At 43.2% G+C, this 26406-nt stretch overlaps 1 protein-coding gene across 2 annotated transcripts in view; it reads left to right on the top strand.

Annotated features, from left to right (window-relative positions):
* DNAH9 (dynein axonemal heavy chain 9) overlaps window positions 1-26406 on the top strand; it is a 113580-nt gene that overhangs the window by 77352 nt on the left and 9822 nt on the right. For both annotated transcript variants that reach the window (XM_074889192.1, XM_074889193.1), the window contains 5 exons: window positions 12751-12978; window positions 16677-16868; window positions 17380-17571; window positions 18344-18514; window positions 21044-21226. In XM_074889192.1, the coding sequence (XP_074745293.1) occupies window positions 12751-12978; window positions 16677-16868; window positions 17380-17571; window positions 18344-18514; window positions 21044-21226 (966 nt within the window). The remainder of the gene's footprint in view (window positions 1-12750; window positions 12979-16676; window positions 16869-17379; window positions 17572-18343; window positions 18515-21043; window positions 21227-26406) is intronic.

Raw genomic sequence — 26406 nt, 5'->3', positions numbered from 1 at the left:
GTGTTAGTAGCAACTGGTGGGAAAGGGGTCTGCTGCAGAGATAGGGGAACAATGAAACATCAGCTTGAAAGACTGAAGAAAGGTTTACATAGATTCAGATTTTTATATTATCACAAAATCACATTTTTCTCAAGACCCTTTTTGTTGCCTTTTAGGTAAGCGCTTTTTGTAACTATGTTGTCTACAGTCTGTAGCAGAAGATTTAAGTAAAAGGCCGCACAAACACTTGGTGGTAGCTGTAATGCAGTTTACAGAGCAGGTCAAATCAGGCTTACTCTTTTGGTGACTCTCAGCACCATGTTACCTGATAGAACTGATCATAGGGCCTGAGAAGCTGCTATACCATACCTGGTTAACACACGGATTGATCATTCCAAGATAGAAACAGCAGAAAAAGTGGCTACTGAAGCTGCAAGAGCAGTTTTTAAGTCTGTATTCAGACAGGGGGGCAGCAGTCATGTCTGTAGCAACAGTATGGGAGGGCTGAGGCGTGCGAGGGAGCCTGAGGAAGGTGTATGGCTGCTGACTGGCCCCACTCCTGAAAGTGTTTAAGTCCCATGAATGGGAGTCAGGTGCACAAAACATCTCCAGGAATCACAGTTCCTACATGACCGGTTTCTCTCATCTGCACCAGCCAGTGTTGTATTTTGGTGCTTTTTCATTTTTATTTTTTGAATCTTTATTTTTGCCTTCATTAATTTCCACTTCTTAGCAGAAAGGGGCTTTTTTTGTGGAGAAACCAGCTGCAAATATCAGTGCAGAGTGTTTGACTATTCCAGAATGTCTTAAAGAGAAGAAAAAGGAAACAGAAAAAAAGGAAGTTACAAAAGCCAGTCCTTGCCATGTAGGTTTCAGCTTTGACAAATTGACATCTGCCTAAGGAAAGACGTGCCAGAAACATCTTGGCCAGCTTTATTGTGCTCTACATGGGCCATAGCTCTCTGCTGGTCCCCAGCAGGCAATAGCCTGTTCAAATGGTCTTCATTTCCATGAGAAAGAAATTGAGACAAAGAAAAGAACCAGAAGTTTCTTTTATAGCAGGTTTTGTCAAATAAGCAATCCCGCTGCTTTGGCACTCTGAAAATCCACAAAAAACATCAGAAAAAATGCAAATAGAAACAAATGCACATATCCCCCGCCACCTTAATGTTTCTCTTAGGTTAGAAGAAAAATTTTAAGAGTTTTTGTATTCTCATTGATAAAGTTGGAAGAAATGCAGGTTCTGTCAAGTCACAAGCTGTGGGATACTCTGGTCATTAAATCAGCAAACAGATTTCCTTTTTAAGAGTTTTCAAATGCTATATATTCCTTTTTCCCTGAGCAAACAAACTTTCTTCTTTTTTTTCAAGATGTGAGATGGAGTTACATTTGAGTATTTGGCTGGTGGAAAGTAACTCGTTTCACAAAGACTTGTGGTATCTCATTTGGAAGAGAACAACCAGCTCTGGCAGGGAATGAAGAGCACTTCCTGACCTGTAGGTTCACACGGGCACTTTTCTGAGAGGTGGATGGGCAGAGCACAGCATTGGTGTTCTTACAAGGAGCACCTCTAGCAGTTTTAAGTGCAGAAATCTGGAGGTCCTGGGCATTGCACAAAAGGAACATTCAAGCAGAAGAAAATTTGGCAGTTGGGTTGAGCATTTATTTAAAACCTATTCTCTCTCCTGGGTTCCTCAGAAATATGTAAGGGGTGCCCAGCAGCTGCAGCAGTATGACCCCCGATAGAAACTTGATCTGTGTGGATCCCAACTAAATCATACTGTTGTGTGAAGCCAGCATGTCAGTGCTGCAGCAACGCCTATTGAGGCTCTGCAGGGTGGATGGCTGTCACCTCTTGGGCCTTTTGTTCGTTCCTCTGTGTTGCCCACCTCCCCAGCTGTCTCTTTGGGGATGGATTGATTGAGAAGTTGTCTAAACTAGGATGTTATCCTACAACAGGATGGCAGGGGAACACAGAGCTGTAGGAGCTTGGTGTTGCACACAAATTTTCATGCAGGCATCACCTTCTTCTCCATAGCCTTCCATTTATTTGAAAGGGTAGCATTCAATTTTGAAGTGGAGACAGAGCTAATTGCTAGTTTGTTACTCATGGCAAGTTCTGTAGCTTTGGAGGTAGGAAGCAGCTAGGTACCACAGCTGGGAGATGGTCTGAGGGTGCAACAGGGCTCTCCCCTCTGCAGCCAACATTGGATGGAAGCTTCCTATGATGAAGATCTTTCCTTGTGTAAAAACCCACACACACAGTTGAATAATCTCTCACCTCCCATTGTGCAGCTGTGTTGGAAGATGAATCCTGCTGCCAGCAGGCTCAGCAGACAGGGCTGTGCTATTCCAGTAACAGCATCTTCCCAAGTTGCTCATTGTGATTCCCTGGTCTCTTCCTGGAATATTTTGGCTGTGACAGTTTTGGTGCTGGCTCTCTTCCAAGTTTGAAAGACATCCTGTACTTGAGGGCTGGCTGTTTGAAACACCCACATAAACGAACTTTTCTTGAAAACAAGATTTATTAAAAATAGGAGGAAAATCAGATCAAAGTGCATGATGTGCTCAACTCGGAAGGCCAGATAGTCTGTATCCCAGAATATTAAAACCCTGCTAGAAGAACCTGCAAGTGTTTGTAATGAATCTGTCAAATCAAAAGGTGCTGTCTGACTAGCAATTAACAGATTCTTTAACATCTGTATTTAAAAGACTGGGAAATTATTGGAGCAAATTAATTAGCCTGAACTCAACAGTATGCAAAGTTTCAGAACAAACTCAGAGGACAAATAAGTAAAGAATTGTAGGTAAATGTATCAAATGTAATAAGAATTTGGTAAAGGTGGATCAGGTCTTGTCCTGGTTTAACCAGGATAGGGTTAAGTTTCCCCAGCAGTGGGGGGGAGCTCTAGCCGGGTTATTCAGATACCATGCGGACGTCACATCCTGGCAGGTCACATTTTCCTGGCGCGGAGCGCGGTGCACTCGTGGTTTTGTACATCGTGCTTCCCACTGCTGTATTTGGTAGCTATTTTGCTCTGTTCATTGCTATCACTATCACTATTACTGTTATTGTTATTGTTGTTGTTGGTTGTGTTGCTGTTGCATTGTTGTATTAAACCTTTCCTTATTTCAGTCTTGGGGCTTTGTATTTCACTCCCTTTGTGGGGGAGGGGCAGCGGCCGCGTGGTCTCAGACCCCGGCAGGGGCTAAACCATCACAGGTCTATTTGATACTTTGCGCTGTGAAGGTAACTGCATTTTTAGAGGAAATACGGCAGCTCTAGTTGACATGGACTGTAGTAAGGCTGCAGAGATGGTGCTACACAGGAATGTGTTAGGGAAGCTGCAGAAGTTGAGTGTTGCTAGCAGAACTCAGCAAGTTTGCAGATAAAGTAAAAGTGTTGAGAAGTGATTGATAGACTAGATGTGTATCCTGCCATTCAGAGGGACACGGACAGGCTGGAGAATTGGTCTGTCAGGAACTTCATGATATCAACTAAAAAGAAAAGTCAAGTCCTGCACCTGAGGAAGAATAACCCTATGCACCAGTATATTCTCAGGACCAGCTGCCTGGAAAGCAGCTTTGCAGGGAAAGGACTTGACAGTCTCAGTGCACAACAAGCTGAACATGAGCCAGCAGTGTGCCCTTGCAGAAAGGAGGTCACCAGTGTCCTGGGCTGCATTAGGAAGAACATTGCTGACAGGTCAGGGAGGTGGTCCTTCACTCTGCTCAGCCATGGTGAGACCCATCTAACATGCCAGGTCCAGTGCTAGGGATTGCTCAGCCTCAAGAAGAGACATTATCAGTGGGGATCTTATCGATCATCATCACTTTATGGTAGGGAGTAAAGACTAGACTCTTATCAGTGGTGCCTAGTGACAGGACAAGGGGCAATGGGAACAACTTGAAATACAGGAAATTCCATTTAAACATAAGTACAATCTTTTTTACTGTGTGGGTGGTCAAACACTAGAAGTTTCCCAGAGTGTTTCTGGAGTCTCCATCCTTGGAGATATCCAAAACTCAGCTGAGCATGGTCCTAGGCAACCTGTTCTGCTGACCCTGCTTTGAGCAGAGGGTTAGGACTAGATGATCCCCAGACATATCTTCAACCTCAGTGATTCTGTGATCTCTGCTTTCCCACTTCCAAGTTAGCCATGAATATGGTTTCTCTGGTGCTTGTAGTTTCCCTTGTGTAGGGAGGAAAGAGCTTTGCACATCAGGGAACACTAAGCTATGAGCTAGCATAAACTGTGTCTGCTTGGTTTCCCTCTTTGGGTCTACTTGAAAGTTTTTGCTAAGACAGTAACCATAACAATCACCAAATGATGTTTATCAGCCTAATAGCAAATAAACAGTGAAATTTGTTTGCATATTTACAGACTCACATCTGAATGAACTGATGCAGGGAAAAGTTCAGACATTAAATATTCCCAATTTAATTGTAGTCTTCATCCATTAGCCAAAATGTCACTTCCCTTTCTTTGTGATCAACTTAATTTAATTCCTGAGCATCTTTCCATTTTCATAGGTTGTTGCTTCACTGAGTCAGGTTCATGTACTAAATTGAATAACAGTGAGCTCCTAGAGCAAAATTGTATGAGCTTCAGAGACTGGCAGAGCCATTCTTATTGCATCATAGATATAATGGAGCCTTTTTCTGTGCACTTCACAACTAGTCCTAGCTACAAGCAAAAGAGATATATTGTCCTGCATGAGATACATTGTCCATTCAAGGCAGACATAAGCATTTGGCACTAAACCTCTGCTTCAGTATAGAAGAGACTAATTTTCCTTCCAACCACAGCACCTCTTTATTCCTAGATATATATAAAAGGAGAAATACCTATTCTACCTCCATTTCTCCTTCATGATTTTTGGACAAACACTCTGATGGAGAATGGTATTGGATTTCAGACAGCTGCTTTCCTTCCTGCTTCATGTCACAACTGCCATTCTCAAGTTTTTCCAATTGCAAATACACTTATGGACCAGCAATCAATCCAGATATTGATGTGGGATGGAATTAAGATTCTGTTGGGCTTTCAATACCTTTGTAACTACTGCAGTCCCAGTTGTGTTTTGCAACTGCTGTGGAAACCTTTATCTCAGGATATATCTTGGGTTAAAACACAAATGTAGTGGAGTCCTCCTGAAAATAAAGTTTATTTTCCTCCATTTCTTGAGATTAATTAAGCAGTTGTCCTTTGCTGTGTATTTCACTTGCTCATTGCTACTTATCTTTACATTTTTATATCTTATGAAGTGAAATTTGATAAGATAAGCTCCAACATTGTCTTTAAAACTTTGGAGACTTCAGGTCAGTCCAGATTTTCTATACTTCATGCTAGTTTTCTCTCTGGCCTGGCAAATCCCAGCAGTTTCCCATACCATTAATGGCTGCATTTGGACTGAGGTCCAGATCTCAACTCTGGACTGTGGGGTTCAAGCAAGGAATGAAGCACTGGATTGATTGGAGAAGAGAGGAAGACAAACTCAAATGCCTTCCTAAGCCTTAAATTGTGTCAGATTCTGTATAAATACAATTGGATCCATGTGATACTTGTTTTTCTTTTGTCATATTTGGTCAAAAGAAAGAAAAGGCTAAAGATAGACTCAAGCTAGCAATTGCCATTTCAGAAATGGTTTCAGTGCACCTCTTCAGAAGAGGCTATATCCTGCCATTGTCTTTCCCCTGAATGTCCTCTCCTGTCTGACAATGGACTGCTGAGTCCAGCTGACCTTCTGTTTCTCCTTGGTCCTACCAGCCTCTCATTAGACCCTCATCATGCTCCATTCACTTTTTCAGTCCCCATTTACTCTCTTGTATTTGTCTTTGTACCTGAATTTTTCCTTCCTCTCTGCCATCATCCAGAGGTGATGTCCGTACTTGTCAGTTAAACAGTGCCAGGAGCCATTTGTGGGGCTGGACCTCAGCTGTCTGTCCCATCTCACTGTCAGCACAGGTTCTGCTCCTGTTGTTGGATGAAGAGGTCTGGCTCTCTCCTTGACAGTTCAGGAGTGAGGATAGACCAAGTATCATTCCCAACAGACATATCACCAGTCGTGTTTTGGAGCATCAAACAGGTCAATAGACTAGAAAGGGGCAATTGTGAATAAATTAGCCCAGGAATAGTCCTAGGCACATTTCATTTACTATCATCAATATTAAGGCATGTCTGTGCTAAAAGAACATGCAAAATATATTGCACTTCATTCCAAAAGTTGTATTAAAAACAACCAGATGCTTGCTGATATCCGGGAAGTGCTGTGGAGGTTTCAGGCCAGCCCTCTTTGGGTTTTGTTGTCTTTTCCCTTTCTCCACTTTCATCTGCCTTCTGTGTACCTTGACAAGTGAAAGGGTCATGGAACAGCCTATTTTTGTTGAGTTTCTAACAAAAAGTTTAGGTTCTCATTTGGAGGAGGGACTGTGGCAGAAGTGGGTGTATAGAAATCCTGAGAGCAGTGAAGTTGCTACAGCACAGCTTTAGTATGAGGCCAGTGGTGGCCCAGGCAAGATCCTGTGTACTAATAGAGATGTAAAGCCTCCTCTGATGCTGATACTGATTTGACTCAACATTCCCAGTATCTATATAGCTAGACCAGTGCTGCTTCTGTGCCTATATTGGTGAAATCACATTGCAAATTGTGGAGGAGACACATGCACAAACAGAGGATAGGAATAGATGCATAGCTTTTAGTGCACCAAAAGGCAGAGTGGTCCCATCATATTCTTAATTGCTTAGTGGCTAAGCTGTTGAGCAGAGAAGTGACACTTTTTGTAGATGTACTTTGGCCCAGCCCAAGTAAGATGATGGGGAACTTCATAGGGCCCAGCAACACAGGGGGAATAGACAGCGTGTTCAGAGGTGAGGCTAAAGGATAACAAATTAATTGCACTTGCTCTTATGTGCTGTAATCCTCCTCCCTGACTGTGTGTGGAGAGGCTCATGGGGGGTTAAGGGCTTCCGTGAGGGCTCAGATAGTGCTGACTGCAAGGATCAAAAGTATTCTTCCTTGTCAAGTGTGACCATGGAGTGAGGTCTGAAAAAGCCTCAGGGTGCTACTGCTGAAATCCAAGCACTGCACGTAAGTAGAGAATGTGATGCAGCCCTCATTGCCTGCCAGGTGGGGCATCTTTGGTAAATTGACTGTGGTAATTCCTCAGTTCGGGGAAAGCATGTGCCTGAGACAGGGTAAAACTTCTCTGGTACTCCCAGAGCTCTGAGGCTGCCTCTCTCCACATCAAACAACAGCAAGCCTGTTGCTCAGAAATAGCTTGGACTCATAGGTGTGTGAGCAGGTGTTGGCGGTAGGGTCTGTGCTTACCCGTTTTGGTTTCTGAGTCCTGTAGCCCTGATTCACATGACCGCAGGGCTGCCTGTGGAAGGATAGAGTTATGCTTGAGTGTGTGTGGCATCTTCTCATGTGATGAAACCTCACACTACCATTGACAGTAAGCTTCATCAAGGGAAGAGAATCTCTGCAGTGCCCCCTCCCTGTCCTTTTTTATACCCCAACACGATGCAATGAGTGTTGGGCTGTCTCTGGACTGTAAAGCCTAGCTTTCAGATTTACTGTAAAAACAGTAACTATTTTCTGAGAGCATCTCGCAAGAGAATGAGACTTTGTAAGAACAGCTAATTTTTATTGCTCTGGGAGATTATTTGTGATAAGGCATGAAGGAGAGACCCACTTTCAGAAATGTGAAGGATCTCCAGTTGCTATCAGCAAAGGGAGTGCATTGTGGAGTGTGTGCTGGTTTATGTATATGTGGTGCTATTTCTGATGGTTACCATAGCAACACTTGCGTCCTGTGATATATGTTCTGCTTTGTGAAGTACAAACACACTCGGGTGCTGGGAAGTGACTTCCCAAAGAAAAGCCTCTGGTGCTCCCATGTTCCTGCACATGCGCCCTAGCCCAGCTCTTGCCACAGCCCCTCATCCTCCGGTTCCCGCTCTCAGTCACTTACACTTCGTAATGCAAAGCAGGGAAATAACACAGGGCAAGGTAATAAAGTAATGGTCAGTGTGCATAGAAAGATGTTTCAGATTTCTTTTTTACCCCCACCCTTCATTCATAAAGCAAGGTAATGAATTTGAGACCATTGCCTATTTCTGCCTACAGCACAGACCTAGATGTTGAGCTGTGAAAATACAGAGATGTTAGTGAGTTCTCTTTTACCCTTGTACAACAGCTCTTTCACAAACTTCAAAATCTGGCTAAGAAAAAAATGTAATAAAGCAATGAATTTCCTTGCTGTGTCCTGGGTAAATGTGTCTTCAGAGAGTCTTATGGAATGAGGATGACATAAAACTGGTGCAGTGTAAACTGTACAGTGTGGCTTAGGGAGATAGTATTGGGAGTGCATAAAGCCCTGAGCCAAGGGAAAGTGCACAGACTAGATTATCCCTCTTTCTCCTGAATAAGATCTAGAGGTAATCCATGAAATTGGTAGATTTCAAAACAAGCAAAAGGAGGTGGTTCTTCAATCAACATGTAGCTCAGCTGCGATTGGTGTTAATGCAGCATTGTCTGTGTTATGTTGTTATTGATAATTGACATATCATTCGATTATGACTGCATACGTTGTTATTATTCATGTTCTGTCAAGTTGTCTTACCTGACTGCTGAGAATTAATTTGTAAAGTTTCCTTCAAACCTGTGAATCCCCTCCACAGCATCTCTATTTTCTGCAGACATATTCATTTGATCAAGTGATGAATTCTTAGTACCAACCCAGGTTTCCCTGCATATATTCCTCTTTTACATCCCTTCTATCACAAAAGGATAGTATATAAATACACACAATTATCATTAAATTAGAAATATTCCCTAAGTCAGCTGTTAGAAGGCAGTGATACTGACAAATAATGATCATTGGTGTCATGTCAACACAAGCGAAAGCAATTATTTTTCAGCCATTTAACACCACAAAATCAGATGTCGAAAGAAACTACTAATTAAAAATGAAAATACTTAAGGTCAGGTATGTAGTCTATGATTAAGCTGATACTTAATGCACAATTTTTCTTTTGGTATTTTGTTGAGCTCTTTCCCTATATTACTAAAAAAAATACCATTTGAAACTGGTTATAGGTTTCAGTCCACTCCTACTTTATTATTGGGCTTGTGTTTTTAGAGTGAGTTGGTTTCCTGCACTCTGGGGATTAGGTCATCTCTTGAAATCCTAAATGCATCAGGCAAGCACTGATGCATCAACTGTCAGATATAATTGCATTTTTTCTGCTGCTCTTCACACGGTCATGGTTTGCGACAAAGCAACACTTCCCCAGACGTGATTCCTGTGCTCAGGCAAAGGATTCCTTTGCTCTCATCCTTGCCTCCCCCCACCCCTCAACTCCATTTCATCCATGTAACATGAGCACAGCCCTAAATCTCTGAGTGCTGACCCATCCCTCCAGCATTTGCAAGTACTGCTAATAGTCTGTGGCAGCAGCCACCACTCTGTCCCAACCCACGCCCAGAGGACCTCAGCTTTTCCTTTTCTACAACTGTTCATCCTCTTCTCCAGTCCTGGCTCGAATCTCTCCATAAGTAGCTCACAAGAGACACCTGAAACCTCCAACAGGAAACCCAGAAGAGGGTTTCTGTGTTCTCATGAGGGAGTTTGTGTTCCTATGTGACATCAGTCTATAAAAGCACCTACTGGAGCAGACCAAAGTGCTGCCAGCCCAGTTCCCTGCCTGTGAGAAGGAACATCCAGAATCTGAAAGAAAGGGTGTATAAACATTGCAAGTGTGCAGTGATGTTTCTCTCCATGGGTCTAAGCTCAGCTTCATTCTGTGATTCTCTCAACTTCCACAAAACTCTGAGACAACAAATTCAGTTTAGTTATGTGTTGTATGAAAATGTACTTCCACTTACTCTTTTTAAACTTGCAGTGTGTTCTATTCATCCTTCCATTCTTGTTCCTCACTCACACCCTCCACCCCGATCTCCTCTCCCTCCAAATTGGTGGGTCCGTATCAATTTAGTGTCTCCTTGTGTGGAAGCTATATCCTTCTGGGGATAGAGAAGTAGGAACTGGCTGTAGTTTTCAAGGTGAAGGCCCACCATGGATTAATGGAGTGGCATAATAACGTTTGCCATTTCATTCTCTGTGCCTTTGCTGATGTTTGATTGTTTTCACATTGTTAAGCATTGAGCTGTTCTTTGCAGGAAATAACCATAAGGACTCCAAGATCTCTTCCCTGAGTGGCAATAGCTAATTCTGAACCCATCATTGTTTATATCTATAGCTAGGGTTGTTTTTCTGAGTGCATTACTTTGCATCTATCAACACTGAATTTCTTCTGCCATATCATTGCCAGTCACTTAGAATGATGGCATACTTTTGCAGTTTACCACCAGGTTTTATTTTCAGTACTTGAAATTACTTTGTGTTATGACTAATTCTGTCAGCTCACTAATCATTTGCTCTTTCAGGTAGTTTTTGAATATGGTAGGCAGCTCAAATTCCATCAGTAGATTCCCACCCCCAGTTTCCTGTATCTTAACTGGTTGGTAGCCCATGACACCTTCCCTCTTACCTGCAATAATACTGGTAACTAAAAGATAAATAGCTGATACTGATGAAAATCCAAGCATGGAGATACACTGGCCCCGTGGAGGCAAATCCTGCAGTGTCCAGGGTGATGCCTGAAGCCACTGGGGTGAGCTGCCTGCTAGCGCTCACCTTTCTAGCAACTGCAAAAGGAGATTATGGTGACAAGCTCAGATTTGGATATCCCTGTATTAGCTATCTAAAATGGGTTGGAAATTTTAGATTCCTGGTTTCCTCTAACTCATACTGTTTGTATGTTAATTCATGGTTTATTAGAGCCCCTGCTAGTTCGCCTAGTGCAGATTGAGGAGTAATGCAACACTTCCATATCTGAGTTTCTTTGGGGTGGATACCATCTGGTCCTAGTAAATTGTTATTATTAGTTTATAATTTTTTCTGAAAAACTCTTCATCTGCTGTTTCAGTTTAAGAGTCTTTCCAATGATTAAGGAATTGGAGCATCTGTCATATGAAGAAAGGCTGAGAGCACTGGGATTATTTAACCTCAAAAAGCAATGGCTCAGAGGGGTTTATCAGTGTGTTTAAATACCTCATGGCAGGGGGAGAAGAGAAGATGGAGCCAGACTTTTCATAGTGGTGCCCAGTGAATGAGCAAGAAGCAGTGGCCACAAACTACAGATTTTCCTTAAATATTTTTATTTTATTTTATTTTATTTTATTTTATTTTATTTTATTTTATTTTATTTTATTTTATTTTATTTTATTTTATTTTATTTTAAATTTTATTTTAATTTTATTTTAATTTAATTTTTAATTTTTATTTTATTATTTTCATTTTATCTTTTACTGTGAGGGTGGTTGAACACTGACACAGGTTGTCCAGACAGGTTGTGGAGGCTTCAGCACTGGAGATGTCCAAAAACCCAAATGGATACAGTTAGCCACCTGCTCTAGCTGACCCTGCTTTGAGCAGAAGGTTTAGATTGATGATCTCTAGAGGTGTCTCCAGCCTTAGCGTTTGAGTGATACCACCATGTAGTGCAGGCTCTAACAGTGAGACCCTTCTCAAGCTCTGCAGTGAATATTCCTGCAAATGTGAGCTGTTTTGTAGTGGCCTTGCCTTTCTTGGGCACTCCCTGTACACCCTGATCATCTTTTAGTTTTATAGGCTTTCTGCTAGATTTCTGGAAAAGGCTTTATTATTAGTTTTTATGGTTTTCAGAATACTGCTTCTTAAAACATTTTTTGGCCTTACCATGACTGGATTTTGTGCTGGTTTCTGTTTTTCTCATTTAGACACAATTTCCACTTTCTGAACAATGACATTTTACCTTAATAGTCTCCTTTACTCTGCTATTTAACCACGAGAGATCCTTTCTGGTCCTTTTGATAGGTGATGTATATTTATTCTAAGCCTCTAATATGCTTCCTTTATGTAATTTCCTTGCCACCTCCAAGCAGTTTATCTTTTTGGCGGCTGCTTTTAATTTAAGTTTAGAAAGTTCCTTGTCCTGTCTTTGAATGGGATAAATCACCTTCCAGAGTGTCTGTTAACACAGTCAGCTTGGATTACATATCTAACTTTAAAATAAGGGTAGTTTTAGCCCACAAATCCCTGCTGTGTGTGACGTACCCCATTCCTAATATTAAAAAAAAAAAAGCTGTTTTCTTGCCTGGAAACTACAACAGTGTATAGGACTCTAGCTGAAAAACTGAGGCTTGTCTTCATTCATTTCATCATCTCTGCATAATACTGCTTAACTTTCTGACAGATATGTCTAATTAGTTGCATGAATAAATAAATATTTTTGTTAAAGATCTTCATAAAGCCACCTGCTTGACTTTTCTTTCCCAGTAACTGATATTGAAGGTCCTCACTGTTACTCTGTTAAAAATGAACAAACATTTTCATTTGAGCTTGGCAGATCTGGGGAGATAACTCTACTTCATCAGCCATATATTACTGTAGTAAGAAGGAGAGTATTATCACCGAGAACCCAAACAACCCAACAATGGCTTGCTTCATTGCTGATGATTTATTTTGAATTTAAAACTGTACTTGAGGTAACTGGATATTTGGGGCTGTGAGTTGCACACAGACACTACTGGGACGAGTACCAAATTCTAGAGTGTTGCCTTGGTGGGTTCCATTCATTGGTGTGATGGATTTGGTGCCTACTCAGTGTCGGTGTAAGTCTGTTGAGACTGATGAAACCTCATCCCTTTTGTCCCTGCCAGAACATCCACCTGGTGGCCAAGTGGCTGAATTCTCTGGAGAAGAAGCTGGAGCAACACAGTGAGGGCAGTCATCAGGATTTCCGTGTCTTCATTAGTGCAGAGCCGGCACCCTCCTTTGACAGCCACATCCTTCCCCAGGGCATTCTGGAGAACTCCATCAAAATCACCAATGAGGCACCAACCGGGATGCATGCAAACCTGCACAAAGCCCTTGACAACTTCAACCAGGTAGGAGAGCAGCAGGGCTCACACCGGCAAGTGGCCAGCAGTTCTGCTTGGAGCTGCTGGAGCCCCAGGTAGAGCGTGATACTTGTGGGCATTGCTGCTCCCAGGCAGCAGATGTGTGAGTCCCTTTGCATCGTGTCATCTCTGGATCCAACAACCCCCTCCTCTCTTCTTCAGGAGTTCGGCACAGATCTCTTTCCAAGCATTGATTTTCCGAAGAGAGGACTCAGGTAATCCTGAATGACCTCTTTCTTGCAGAAGGTCCCAGGATACCAGGCTTCTGTCTGATTTAATAATTTTCTCACCAATGAACTGATGATTTTGTTACAGAATCAAACTTCTGAATGCATCATTTGGGAGACTTTTGTCATGTTTCAACTTGATATATGTGTCTGTGTCCCTCCTTTTTGGGCTGACCAGTGACATATTGCATCTAACACCCAAAGACATGGAGAGGCAAGCCAGTTAAACCTTGCCTTTTTGCCCTTCTGTTTAACCAGGGTCAGAGGTTCAGAACTGCTGATACAGTCACATCCCACATCAGTCTTCAGAGCAGCTCAAGGGGACTTGGTGTTGTGTGCCCAATGGCTATTCAGCTCAAAACCTTGCTGACATTGGAACTGTTGCAAATTAGAGCTGAAATCTCCCTGCAGGGAAGACTTGGGTGAAGTAGGCCATCATGAGAACTGCTGGGCCACAAGAAAAATAGCCGATAGCATGTTGCTTGTTGCTTTTATTGCATAGTGACCATATACACACACTCCTGTTACAGAAGGCACCATCCCCACTCTTTGCTGTTGGAACTACAGCTGAGTCTCTTGTACAGGGGACACAAAAGCAAAGCATGTGGAAATGATGGGAAATATTCTTTTCTTGGTGCCACAGAGGGTATGGATCAATGTTAGAGTCGTTGTAACGCAGTGATTTGTGGCCTCACTCAGCAGCTCCGGGCTCTGCAGGGCAGGGGGATGCCAAGAGCAGTGGGGCACGGATCAAGTGCCAGCAGCTCCCCAGGGAACAGCCTGTGTGCTGAGGCATGCTGGAGCCTGGTGAAGACTGCTGGAGGCAGCCATGCTTCTGCTGACCCCATTTTTCACATGACAACAAAAAGCTAAGGGCTAACTGCTCACATTTATGATGATACCTTTCCTAGAGACACAGACCACTGTGGTCTGCTGCCCTGAATGCTCATTATCTTCATTCATACATCACCGTTACTTTGGCATGCCCAGCTCTCACAGCAAGACCATGGCTGTTAAACCTAGAGCAACCAGAAGGTTCTGAAGGTATTTTCATCCCTCAGACTGCCTTTTTGGATCACTAGTGCTGAATCTACTATGGCCTCTCCATTCTGCCGATGACTGTGCTGGGAACACACAGGGCAAACACTGCAGGATTGCTTTGTTTTCTTTCCATACAGCCTCTTGTAATTTGGGACCAGACAAGAGCAACCCCAGCCTATTGTGGACCTCAGGCACTGGTCCATGGGGCAGAGAAATGGGGGCAGCTCACAATTATTTTTGCACTTAGATGTTGGTACAGAGGGAATCTCAAGCACAGGAGCTAACATTGCTAAACAGGTGAGCTGGGGAAGGACCATGCAAGGAATAATGCGAGTAGTCAGGGAAGATTATTCCATTTTTATCTACTGTCATTCATTATCTTGAACTCCATGAAATGTCCTGGAGAGCAAGGGAGGGGAGAACCTTCACCTCAAGTAACATTCTCATCCTGCTTCTGCTCATTTCAATCAGATAGTAATTAGTATTTTCTAAATTGCTGGAGTATTATAAAATGTCTTTTATCAGAAATTCTGGAGTGAGTGGGTGGGGCCCCTTTACACCTCATTTCCCTGCTTTATACAGAATGTATGTTCAAATTTAGCTTTCAGCTCAAAGCTACAAAGAAGGCCCATTATTCTGTGCGGGGAATATTGTTCTGCTTTGTAGCTGAAGAAAAATACACAGCTAAATAGAGAGGCCAAATGAGACTGAGCTGGATTCTTACTCAGTGTTCATTCAGGCAAGCCCCCCTTGAAGTCCAGAGACATTTTCTAACATGAGAAAGGTGCTCAGCACATATTTGAACCAGTTCTTTATCAGGTTGCTGAAAATGAAGGAAGCTTAGAGTGCTGTCTAATCAAAGGGAAAAGGGTTTGGGATGTTCTTGATCACCTTACACAGCTAGTAAACGTCTTGCACATTTTAGAGTAATGGATTCTTCCTTTTCAACGTGGACCCTGAGCTCTGTTATGGTCCCCAGCTGATTAGAGGGCTAACATTGTATTTTTTTAAGACAAAGACAATGAAGGGAAGTCACATGGACACCCTTTGTAGTCTTTGTCACATAACAGAGTGGACTTAAAGGGGTTGTATCTGGGAAGGAGGATGGAGGGGCTGGTATAGCTACTCTCTCCTTACTCAGCCACTTGCTCAGCTGTGCAGGTCAGAGCCACTGTACCCTGGATATGCTATGCCCAGGGAGTGTTTGCAGAGATGTGGGTGACAGTGCAGGCAAGCCCTTCCCAACATGTTCATCTCTGAGGTCTGGGGAAATCTGTACTGTTGGCCGTGGAAGATCCCATCAGGTTCCTGCTATGGGGCAGGGGATCCGCTGCTCTTGCCAACACAGAGCAAGGGCCAGAGCTGTGCAAGCTTCTGCCTGGCTTCAGCCACAGAAAAGGGGTTCAGCTTCCTTTGTTAGAGCTGAAATTCAGCCTTATGCCATGCAGACAGCTCCAGCCCTTCATCCCTTCCACTGTTCTGCTTTCGTGTAACATTGATGCTCACACTGCTGGGAACAGGCATGGCTGCCCAGGCTTCCCCTTGGTGCCTGCCTGCTGAGGCGTTACTCTCAGCACCTTTCAGAGATCTTTGGAGTTGGGTTCTGTTTGTTCATTTTCACTGATTAAATGACTCAGGTTCCTGCCCCTCCACCTCCAATATCATGATTCTGCCAATTCATTTTTGTCACCTGAAAGTTGGGGAAGGAAGCACCCATTGCTTTGCTGGCTTTAAAAGGCTGCATTAGATTTTTTTTTTTTTTAACAAGTGTTTGATCTCACCTGCTTGGGTTTTTATCAGTTTCTCACATCCCTGCTTTGGTGTGCTGCACAAGGTTGTGCTGTCAGCAAATATGCTGCTGCAGCACTTGGCTGGGCTGGCTTTGTGCAGAGGGTCACAGCAGCAGGAGCACAGCCTTTCTGGGATAACTGCCTGCTGCTACAGCCCTGCAGCTCAAAGAAATGCTACCCCAAGGAAACTTTTTGTACTCAGGGGCAAGACGGTCTTTAGTTCTTCCAGCTATAGCCCTCTTTGGGAGGAGCCTTGCTTAGGGCTGTGGTCCCAGTCCCTCTGCTGTCATGCTTGCCCTGTGTGGTGCCTCTGTCCATCTCCCTGGTGTGGGATGTGGGGCACGTGCAGGTGATGGGGCATTGGGCAGGTGCATGTGTCCTTCCCTATTTGGCTGTCAGTATGTGTTCCTGTGCAAAGCCACTTTGAGTCAGAAAAGTAAATATTAATTCAGTAAATATGCATCAGAACTTAGAAAATTAGTGAATGTGTATATTATGCAGAAATGAACTGATTGGGCAAATCAATTCACCCCTGCACAAGGTCTAGTGTATTTGGGAGGCCCTGAGAGTCGCTGAGACTGAGGGCAGTGTGGACTTACACGACTCTGCCTTTCTACCTCTATTGCAGGACACCCTGGAGATGTGCACCCGGGAGAATGAGTTCAAGAGCATCCTCTTTGCCCTCTGCTATTTCCATGCCGTGGTGGCAGAAAGGCGCAAGTTTGGCCCCCAAGGCTGGAACCGTTCCTACCCCTTTAACACTGGAGACCTTACCATCTCTGTGAACGTGCTGTATAATTACCTGGAGGCCAGCTCAAAGGTGCGTCAACCAAAGGTGGGCTGTTAACTGGTTAACTGGTGGCTTTTAACCACCAGTGATGGACTGGCTCGTGTGGAAACTCCTGAAAAGTCTCCTTAAATGCCATTTCTTTGGTATCTTTGGTTTAGTAACTTCACAGTTTGGAATACCTTTCTGGTGAGATGGGAAGCTTCAGTGCCACTCACACCTGTAGCAGCTTGTAAATCATAGCAAATAGTGCCTGTGGTCCTAATTAATTGAAAATATATAGTGGTCTTCCTTTGGTTTAACGGAGTTTAGAATAAATTTGCATTTCAGTGGGAAACTGCACAAAATCTATGCTGTGATCCAGTTTTCCTTGGGCAGGATTTAACTACTGCCTAATGTTTGTTTACATAGAAAACTGAAATAGTGAAGTGGAAGCACTCACTGTGCAGATCAGTGCTTAGTGCTGTAGCCTGGAGCTCAGCGACACAGCTGGTGGAGCTCTGGCTGGCTGAACTTGTTCATGCCCTCCTGGTTCATTCTTCAGGTCCCATATGATGATTTATGCTACCTCTTTGGTGAGATTATGTACGGAGGTCACATTACAGATGACTGGGACAGGCGGCTTTGCAAAACCTATTTGGAAGAATTTATTAAGCCAGAAATGATGGAGGGAGAACTCCTCCTTGCTCCAGGATTCCCCCTCCCGGGGAACATGGACTATAATGGCTATCATCAGGTAAGCTCTTTGTTTTCTAGCATTATTTATACACATAAATGTAATGTCTTCCATAACTGCCCTATAATCTGTTTTAGAAGGCAGTGAATAGGACTCCAGTGTTTCAACACACCTCCTGTTACTTCCCATTATGTTCTGTTTCTGTAGATGTTTCAGCATTCCCTTGGATGAACCAAGTCTAATAGTAATTTTCTACTTCATCATGGGCTCCTTCTGTTCATGCATGAATAGATCAACCGTATTGGTTCTTGAGACTTGAGTGGGGCTCCTGGAAAATTACATCCACATACTGTTTGCTAAAATGGCCCTTTCAAACTCCTTTTATCATCAGTTTTGATGAGAAACACTGAAGGGTCTTGTTGATCTACTTATTTCATCTGTTCTTTGTACACTAATGCAGTAGAGAGATAGGCATATTAGGCTGTTTTTGTTCATAAAACTTAACTACTGGAAGCTAAATTCCCACAAGAGATTTCAGGATATTGATGCTCAAGTGCACAGTGGATAATTGCTAGAGAAGGTCCAGGCCTGAGATATGTAGCCAAGCCAAACTTTAGCAATTACTAAATTTTCACAGCAGGGGTAGAAGCAGTTCTGTAAACAATTGTAGACTTATTTCTCCCATCAGTTCACTGGTGTTTCAGCCACATATCAGAGCCATATCAGCCTGGGATTTCTTACTTGGATGGGTGATAATTCCAGAGCAGGTGAACCCTGCAGACAAAGTGCCCTGGACTCTGTATCTAACCTGAACCTGAATTTCTCTATACAGTACATAGACGATACCTTGCCTCCAGAGTCTCCTTATCTGTATGGCCTCCACCCCAATGCTGAGATTGGCTTCCTTACCCAGACCTCGGAGAAGCTCTTCCACATCGTGCTGGAGATGCAGCCCCGGGACACCAGCATGGGCGAAGGAGGAGTGGTGACCAGGGAAGAAACGGTGAGAGTGGTAGAGGAAGGAGCTGTTGAATTTTGATACCGGTCTCATTCATGAGTAGTCTTGTCTAGCTCAGGTTTGTCTTACAACTGCTTATTATAATGGATTCTGCCTTTGCTGGATACAAACCGAGCGTCTAAAATCACTAGCCTCATATTATGCAGAACATCACCATGGTGGGTTGCAATTGGAATATTGTCAGTAATAGAACAGTGGCTTTTAATTACCCCCTGAACTGCAGTGCCTTCATTATCATCTTGTGAAGATGGTGCAAATAAACCTTCTGTGGCCCCTACTGTCTCTGAGCCACGGGTCCCTGTGCACCATGCTGTGAGTGGCATACCAGTGGGCCCCCTGAGCACACTGTCAGAGTTCAGCCCACCTCTTACTGTTGGCACCAGGTCCCACCCAGCTCCCAAGCTCCCAGGGGCCTTGTAATTCCTTATTTCCAGCTGAACTCCTTCACTACACCTATGTACCAGGACGATCTCAGCCCTTCCTCTCAAAACTCACAGCTCATTAAAATCTGGCCCAAGCATTTGTAACAGGATCTGAAACCAGCCAACACTTGATCAGTTTTTTATTTCTGCAGTCTTAAGGTCCCAGCTCTGTGTTTCAAGCTTTACAAATTAATGAATGACTAATAAAAAGCTTATATGAAGTCTGCAGTTTCACACATGCTTCCTTTGACTTAGTGTGGAGCTAGGGAACTTACTGCCTTCACCTAAGGGACTCTCAGAAGTGCTCAGTATGTTCAATTTTCAGTTCTTACTGGAACTTGAGGTGAGGGAAATAATCCAGTGGTAGCAAAGCTGAAGGAGATGCTCAAAGATAGCAAATGTGACTACCTCTTCTCCCTCTCAGTCCTTTTGCTATTATTTGCTATTATTACAATTAAAATCCTCGGCCAGAGAAACAAAATTATCAGCGAGTGATCTATCAGTGGTATCACAGGGCATGGCTACCCTGCAAATTCCTGGTGACACTCAAGACGATTGTCACAGGAGCACAGAATTCCTCATGGATTTCATGATCTCTCTGAGAAGAAAAGCTGCCTGAAAGCAATCTGACTGTGGCCCCGCTGCACTGCATTGTGCCTGGGGGATGCTCCCACAGCTAATTTTCTTCTGGATGATCTCTCTCATTATCTGAGCTATAACTGACACTGGCTGTATCCCTTGGTCCTTGTATCCCTTGGTCCTTGAATGAGAGGGAGTTAAGAGTTGTCTCTTAGCTCCTCCATTTGAGGATTTCCAGCCCCTGGTTTGGCTGAGGTGGTTTTAGGAAGCTTGCAGGGAAAATGCCAGCCTATCATTTTCCTGTGGCTCTGACAAGTCCAGTTATTTCCACAGGTTTCTGAGGCCACATTACAGAAAATGAGATGTAATTGTTGTGAAAAACTCAAGGCCAAAGAGATTTGCAAGGGAATTTCAAATTAGAGGATATTTCTATACTGCGTCTGGGGTGCAGCTGAAGAGCTTTTCCAGCTGAGCTTTAGCTTTCGCCACCTAGGTGGTTGCAATAACAGCCTACACATCATCACCTATTCGTAACGTCCGATGCAAGTGTGGAGGGTTTGGAAGAGCAGCAATGGGAGGAAATTGGAGTATGGAGTCCAAAATATGAGAGTCAGTGGGCACGGCAATAATTATCCCCGGGCTGCCTCTGCTACTGGCAGCTGTCACTGGTACCCGCACACCAGGTTTTGCACGTCAGATCATAGAATTGTAACTGTGCATGATACATCCCTGAAAGATCCCCAAGAAGCAGAAGGCTCACTCAGGTTCCAGCACAGAAGTAAAGAAAAGCATTGTGTGAGAGACTTCTATACCAAGCTGCCTAACGGCCAGCATAAACCCGATACAACTGATCCCATGAAGATTAAGGGCTTCATGCTTTGTTGTTAACCAGAAAGGTTTCTCTCTGTTTTATTTATTTTTTAGACAATAGAAACATCCTGTTGCACTGGAGATTTCTCTGTTTAGTATTTAGAGATATAAAGCACTGTTTCCAAATCAAGCTGTGATGGTGACCAGAGAATAATTTTGTTTCATTATGCTTTTCTTCTATGGCTCTATTACTTCAGAATGCCAAATTCAGCTTAAAATTCAATTTTATATAATCACCTCTCTCTATCAATATACCACAAAAACCCAGCTCATAAGCTCATTGTCCTGAGGCTCAACTGAGGCTATAGCTCCATCCGTCTTCTTGCATTGAATCTGACCTTAGGAGAAGTAAGAATACAGGCTTGAGACCCAAGAAGAAGGAGACTGCTACATGTCATAGTGACATTTTTAAACCATCATTTTGAAATCTTCTCATCTGACATTAACTTTTGTAAGCATTTGAATTTTAATAGGATGGGGCAAGCTCTTTGAAAGGTGTCATGCCCAGTGCCACTGACACTGATTGTTTTGCAGACACGAACTGGCAGATGGATTTTTCATACTGCGTTCAGGCAGCTGTCAGCTCAGGAAGCTCAGTGGGTCATTCACTAACATCCCTCTCTCTTTTTCCTTTGGCACAAAGGTGAAAGCCCTTCTGGAAGAGATGTTAGAGAAATTGATGGATGAGTTTAACATTGCAGAACTGATGGCAAAGGTGGAAGAGAGGACGCCATACGTTGTGGTTGCCTTCCAGGAATGTGAGCGCATGAACATCCTCACCAGTGAAATAAAGCGCTCTCTCAAGGAACTGGATCTGGGACTGAAGGTAGGAGCTCTGGATGCTTGTGATTGTAGCATTGTAAAATCTTGATGAATGGAAAAGGTGCTCAGGGAATAATAAAAAGGGTCACACTCTGTATTCAGCACTGCTGGCTGCAAAACCAACTTGACTCCACAGGGAAGGGTTCCCAGATGGATTTCAAATGGCACTTTGCACTCTATGGACACAGGCACTGAGAGAGGTTAAAGATATACATAGCAATGACTGCTTTTTGGGAACAGAGACTAGGCACTTCTGTCCACCTGATACTGTAGTGCAGTAACAATAGGTCACTCAGAAAATGAGATGTGGCCTATTTAAAGGTAAGCCAAAAAAATCACACCTTTTCACAAAATGCCCAGGTACTGGGGGGAACTTGTAACAGTGTCATTAAAGACACAAGTTGAGCTGAAATCAAAGGAAAGATTGATCATGTGTAAGGACACAAAATGTCCAGAGTTATAAGAGAAAAAACTAAAAGATAAAAAGTTTTTAACTCGAGTTTTGGAAGAGATACAACTCCCCTTCCTGGGTATGAGTCATTTGCTAATGGAGGAGGGTCAGGAGCAGCCCTTCCCTATGGAGATACTGTCTATGATTGCTCCACGCACAGCTGCTTCACCCTGATATGACACCAGACTGCTCCAAGAAAGTAATGTCTGTGTCCCTCTGGGAGGTGGCTTTGGCCATTGCTTATGGAGAACAGTGAGGATCTCTGGGGCTGGCAGGACACACCGGGTGGGATGCAAATTTCTGGGTTCAGCAAGAGGGCACTGGTAGGGGAAGTCATCTGCTGAATGCCCTTCCAGGCAGTTGGTGGGACAAAATATAAAAGGCTACTGACTGCCCATGAGGGGATAAACCAGCATAGATCAGACTGCACTGCAAGTGAGTGGCAACCTGCCTAGCCAGCCCTGGTGCCCTGTAGCAACACTTCCCCTTCACCTTGTCATCCCAAAAGACTCCTCTTCACCATAGCCAAGTGCTGTACATCCCTTGGAAAGGCCTAAGTGTAGCAGAGGAATGCTGCCTGGAGCTTGCAGCACAAAGCTGATGACTTCAACACTACCCTAAAGCCTTCCCTGCATCATCAACACAAAGTTGCTCCCTGGATGATCTCATGGTGTGTGGCAGCAATTAAGGACATCAGTCACGGCACATTCCCTGTTACATCATTTTCTGAATGACAGGTTGTCATCCCATTTCGCCAAAATGCTCAGCTCACAGAAATACTTTGCATGGCATGGGAACCGTCACACTTGAAGGAACTGCAACAACTTTGTATGACCCCATTAGTAGAAAGAGCTGACAAGGGAGCAAGGAGGACCTGACCAAATGACAATCACAACCCTCTCCTGAGGGCACCTTTGAAGAGAGATTTTCAGAGGGCTTATCTGCAGCATGCACACAGAGGTGCTAAGGCTGGCTCTGGGATTTTAGGTAGCTGCAGCTCTGCGGGGATAGGACTAGGCTGCTTCTAAATCCAAGCCACATTGTGCTGTCCACTGTGAACCCAGCAGCTTGGATCCACGCTAGCTCAGATATTTCTGCATTGCATTCACCACTGATGCTTATTGTCTTGATTAAAGAGAGAAACATATAATATACACTTTGTGGTGGCCCAGTACGTACAATCCATTTTAAAATAAGCTGACATTTGTGTAGTCAATTATTATAAACAGATTTCCTTTATTTTCTAGCATAAGGCAGTGAAATTGAAAACTCTCTTTCCTAAGACAGGTAAACAGAAGTGATTTAATGTTTCAATTCTGGAGCACCAAACAAGATATAATTATAACTGGGACAATGTGTAGCAATTAGATTTAATGTGGAGAAGAATAAGCTATTTAATATTGATAGGGGGAATGAGTAGATGCATGGGCTTAAATAAACCACAGAAATGAGACAATAATAGAGGGTGCAAATTTCTTCCCAAAACCCTGCCACAAGTCATGGCAGGGAAGTGAGATGGTATCTGCAGAAAAGAGACTTCTAATGACTACATAGGTTGGTCCCAACAGCCTCAGTACCTGCGGTGTGATTCAGAGACACCACAGGGCCAGGACTTAAGGACTACTGAAGAGCAGAAGGATAGCAGTATCTATTTCTTCATCTTGTGTATGCTGAAGAGACAGATTTGAAGGGCCTGAGATACCACAAGTGGGCAAAGATTGTGTGCTCACAAGCAAAGGTTGCATATGAGTCCCTGAAGAGCTGTTAGACATCATGCATGACCTACACCACTGCCCAACATCCCCCAAGGGGCCTTTCCCATGCCTTGGGCACCACATAACGGCCAGGGGACACTTGGCACTGCTGTTGGCTCTTTCTGTAGGCTGTGCTGTTGTCCTGACGTGACAGCTAGGTCTCATACTCAGTTTGGGAGACAAATTATTCTTTAATTGTTCCTTCTGAGAGCATATCCTATGAGAGCTGTTAACGCATATTAATCTCTGGGACTGGGATCTTTACTGACAGCAGTCAGAGGAGGAGAGTTTACATAACAGGAACCACAGATCTCAGAAGAGAATAAATAAAATACAGAGGAAACAAGTCTTATTGTTTTTAACTGGCTATCTGCTAAAAGAAGGAGATTTAGAAATGTCATGCCTAATTTAAATTTTTGAATAATTCATTGTGTCTGTGTAGCAGAAAGTGATTGTTTGGTCCAAAAATAGGAGGCATCCCATTAAGAGGAAGAGAAATCACAAAAGACTGGTAGCCATCAAAAATAACTGACATGTTGCATTTCAAAGCCCTTTGTTCTGGATGACTTCGGTGAGACCAGAGGCTGGGCTGAAATACTTGCATGTTAATGTACCCAGTGTAATTTTTGCAAGCAGATTTTCTATTTTGCAACTTCGGTGAAGGATAAATCTCCAAAATGAGGATAATAAATATTATAAAAGAATGAAGTAAGACCAAATTTTGTAAGAGTAACTGGGTATTTCACTGTATCAAGTGAAAATATCCTGAACTGAGAAAACAATTTGTGACAATAGTCTGCTCATCTTGTGGGGATGTCTGCAGGCTGATTAGGATTTCCTTCAAGGGTGTCTTTAATGAAAATTACTCCTAGCGTTTTGGGAAAAAAAACCCTAACTTGAATAATTTCTGATGCACTTTAGTATTCAGCATCTGAAATGCAAATGTATGCATAACTGTGTTTGGACAACTATATGAGATAGCTGCTATATGTGCTTTGAACCCTCACAGGAGATTCCAACAAGTATGCTTGAGTGCACAGGCTTTAAAAAATGCTTTTCTTAAGCCTTCCTGAGAATTATATTTGCTAATTCATTTGTTTCCTGAAAGTAAAACTAGACATGATATATGATCGTGAGGGTTATGTCTTTAAATCAATTTAACTGCTTGCACACATTTTGCAATATTTTTACCTTTACCTTGCTTTAGAACCTTTCCAGGAGTGAAAAATACTTCTGACTGTTGCTATTAGAAGGCCCTGTGGTTCTCAGTGTCCTGCTGTGACCAGTGCAGTACTTTGACTCTCAGAAATTTTTTTTCCTGCATGATCTTGCCATGACTTTAGCCAGAGACCAGCCTATTGAATAGGTCCTCTCTTTGTCTAAGTTCTCCTTAGATGGGAGATGATGACCCATGTGATATGAATGAAGAAGGAACCACAATGGTAATTCAGAGTTTGTGTGTCAACAGAAGTTATTAAATAACAAAACCATGGCAACTGCCCCGTGATAAGGTCAAATAATTTTGACAGCTTTGTGAAGTTCATTACCAGCCCCTCTGATTAGACCCTCCATGCTTTTCTGTTGTGTGAGCTTTAATTGTGAGTCAGTAAATTGTCTTAAAGTGTGTTACAGATAAAGTGAAACAGCTCAGGTGCCTAAGAGGAAATGCACGGGGCATGCACTGCCTTTGTATTTCTTTGTCACTTCATGGCAAATACCAATATGAGACATCTTTCATTTGTGTTTGACCCTTGTGTTTGGAATTACCCAGGACTTCAAAGACATTTTACCAGGTAACCCATCATTTTGAGATTTCCTACAAATGTAAAATCATCAAAAAGAAATGATGGGATGATTTACTGGCAGAGGCTTACCTGGTCCCTGCTCACATGAAGTGATATGTAGTGATATGAAGTGACAGGAGGTGATATGTATTTTGCAAGGTGGTTACAGCTATTCCTCATGTTTTAGGACTAATTGCAAATAGTCCTTCTTCCACATTTTCATTTAACCTTATTTGTTGCTTTTAGCTTCAAGAGTGTTAAAACAAAAACCATCTTAAAACCTCTGTACATGTGATTTTCTCTATCCACCATAAATCTGTTCTCTATGTGGGAAACCCAGCAGGTTCAGACGCTTGCTGCTTTTAAAAGCTTATTACCTTTAACAAGTTTAGGGTCTGGAGCACATGTTGTACAAGGAGCGGCTGAGGGAACTGGGGTTGTTTAGTCTGGAGAAGAGGAGGCTGAGGGAAGACCTCATCGCCCTCTACAACTGCCTGAAAGGAGGGTGCAGAGAGGGGGGATGAGTCTCTTTAACCAAGTAACAAGCGATAGGACAAGAGGTAATGGCCTCAAATTGCACCAGGGAAGGTTTAGACTGGATATTAGGAAGCATTTCTTTACAGAAAGGGTTGTAAGTCAAGTGCTAAAAAGCCAGAAGTGCTAGAGTGGTCGCTTCCAGTGTCTGAATTCAGCTGACACCCTTCCTCCCTTTGGTAAGACACAGTGTATTAGGCAGATGTGCATTCAAGCCCTCTGTTCAAGCTGTCATCCAGCAGCTATGAGTGTTGCACTTGCAAGAGCATGGTTAGCTCAGAGGATTTCTGTTCTGATGACAAGTTGTCTTCCAGGCTCAGGAGTCTCTGGTCTCTTTGCAGTGTACTTCCTTTGAGAAAATGCTTGCTAACCCAAGAGTGATGACATGCTTGTTCGCCCTAAGTCTTGATCACATAGCATTGGGCCTGCTTCCACTTGCTAGTGCCAGATGCAGCATGGACCATCAACAAGGGCACTCGTTACTGTTCTCCCATGGTCTAGTTGGGTATCTAGCTGTGATCTTGTCCTGCTGTAGCCTTTCAGTGTGATCTGCAGATCAGAGCTCTGCAGGGCATGGTCAGCATAGGAATAAACTGCAAAGATTTTTTTAACCGCTGGACTCTGACAAGCATTGCTACACATGTGTTGGGGTTGCTTTAGG

Source organism: Strix uralensis, chromosome 19 (assembly GCF_047716275.1).
Source record: "Strix uralensis isolate ZFMK-TIS-50842 chromosome 19, bStrUra1, whole genome shotgun sequence".
NCBI lineage: Eukaryota > Metazoa > Chordata > Aves > Strigiformes > Strigidae > Strix > Strix uralensis.
This window is presented reverse-complemented; position numbering and strand designations above follow the sequence as displayed.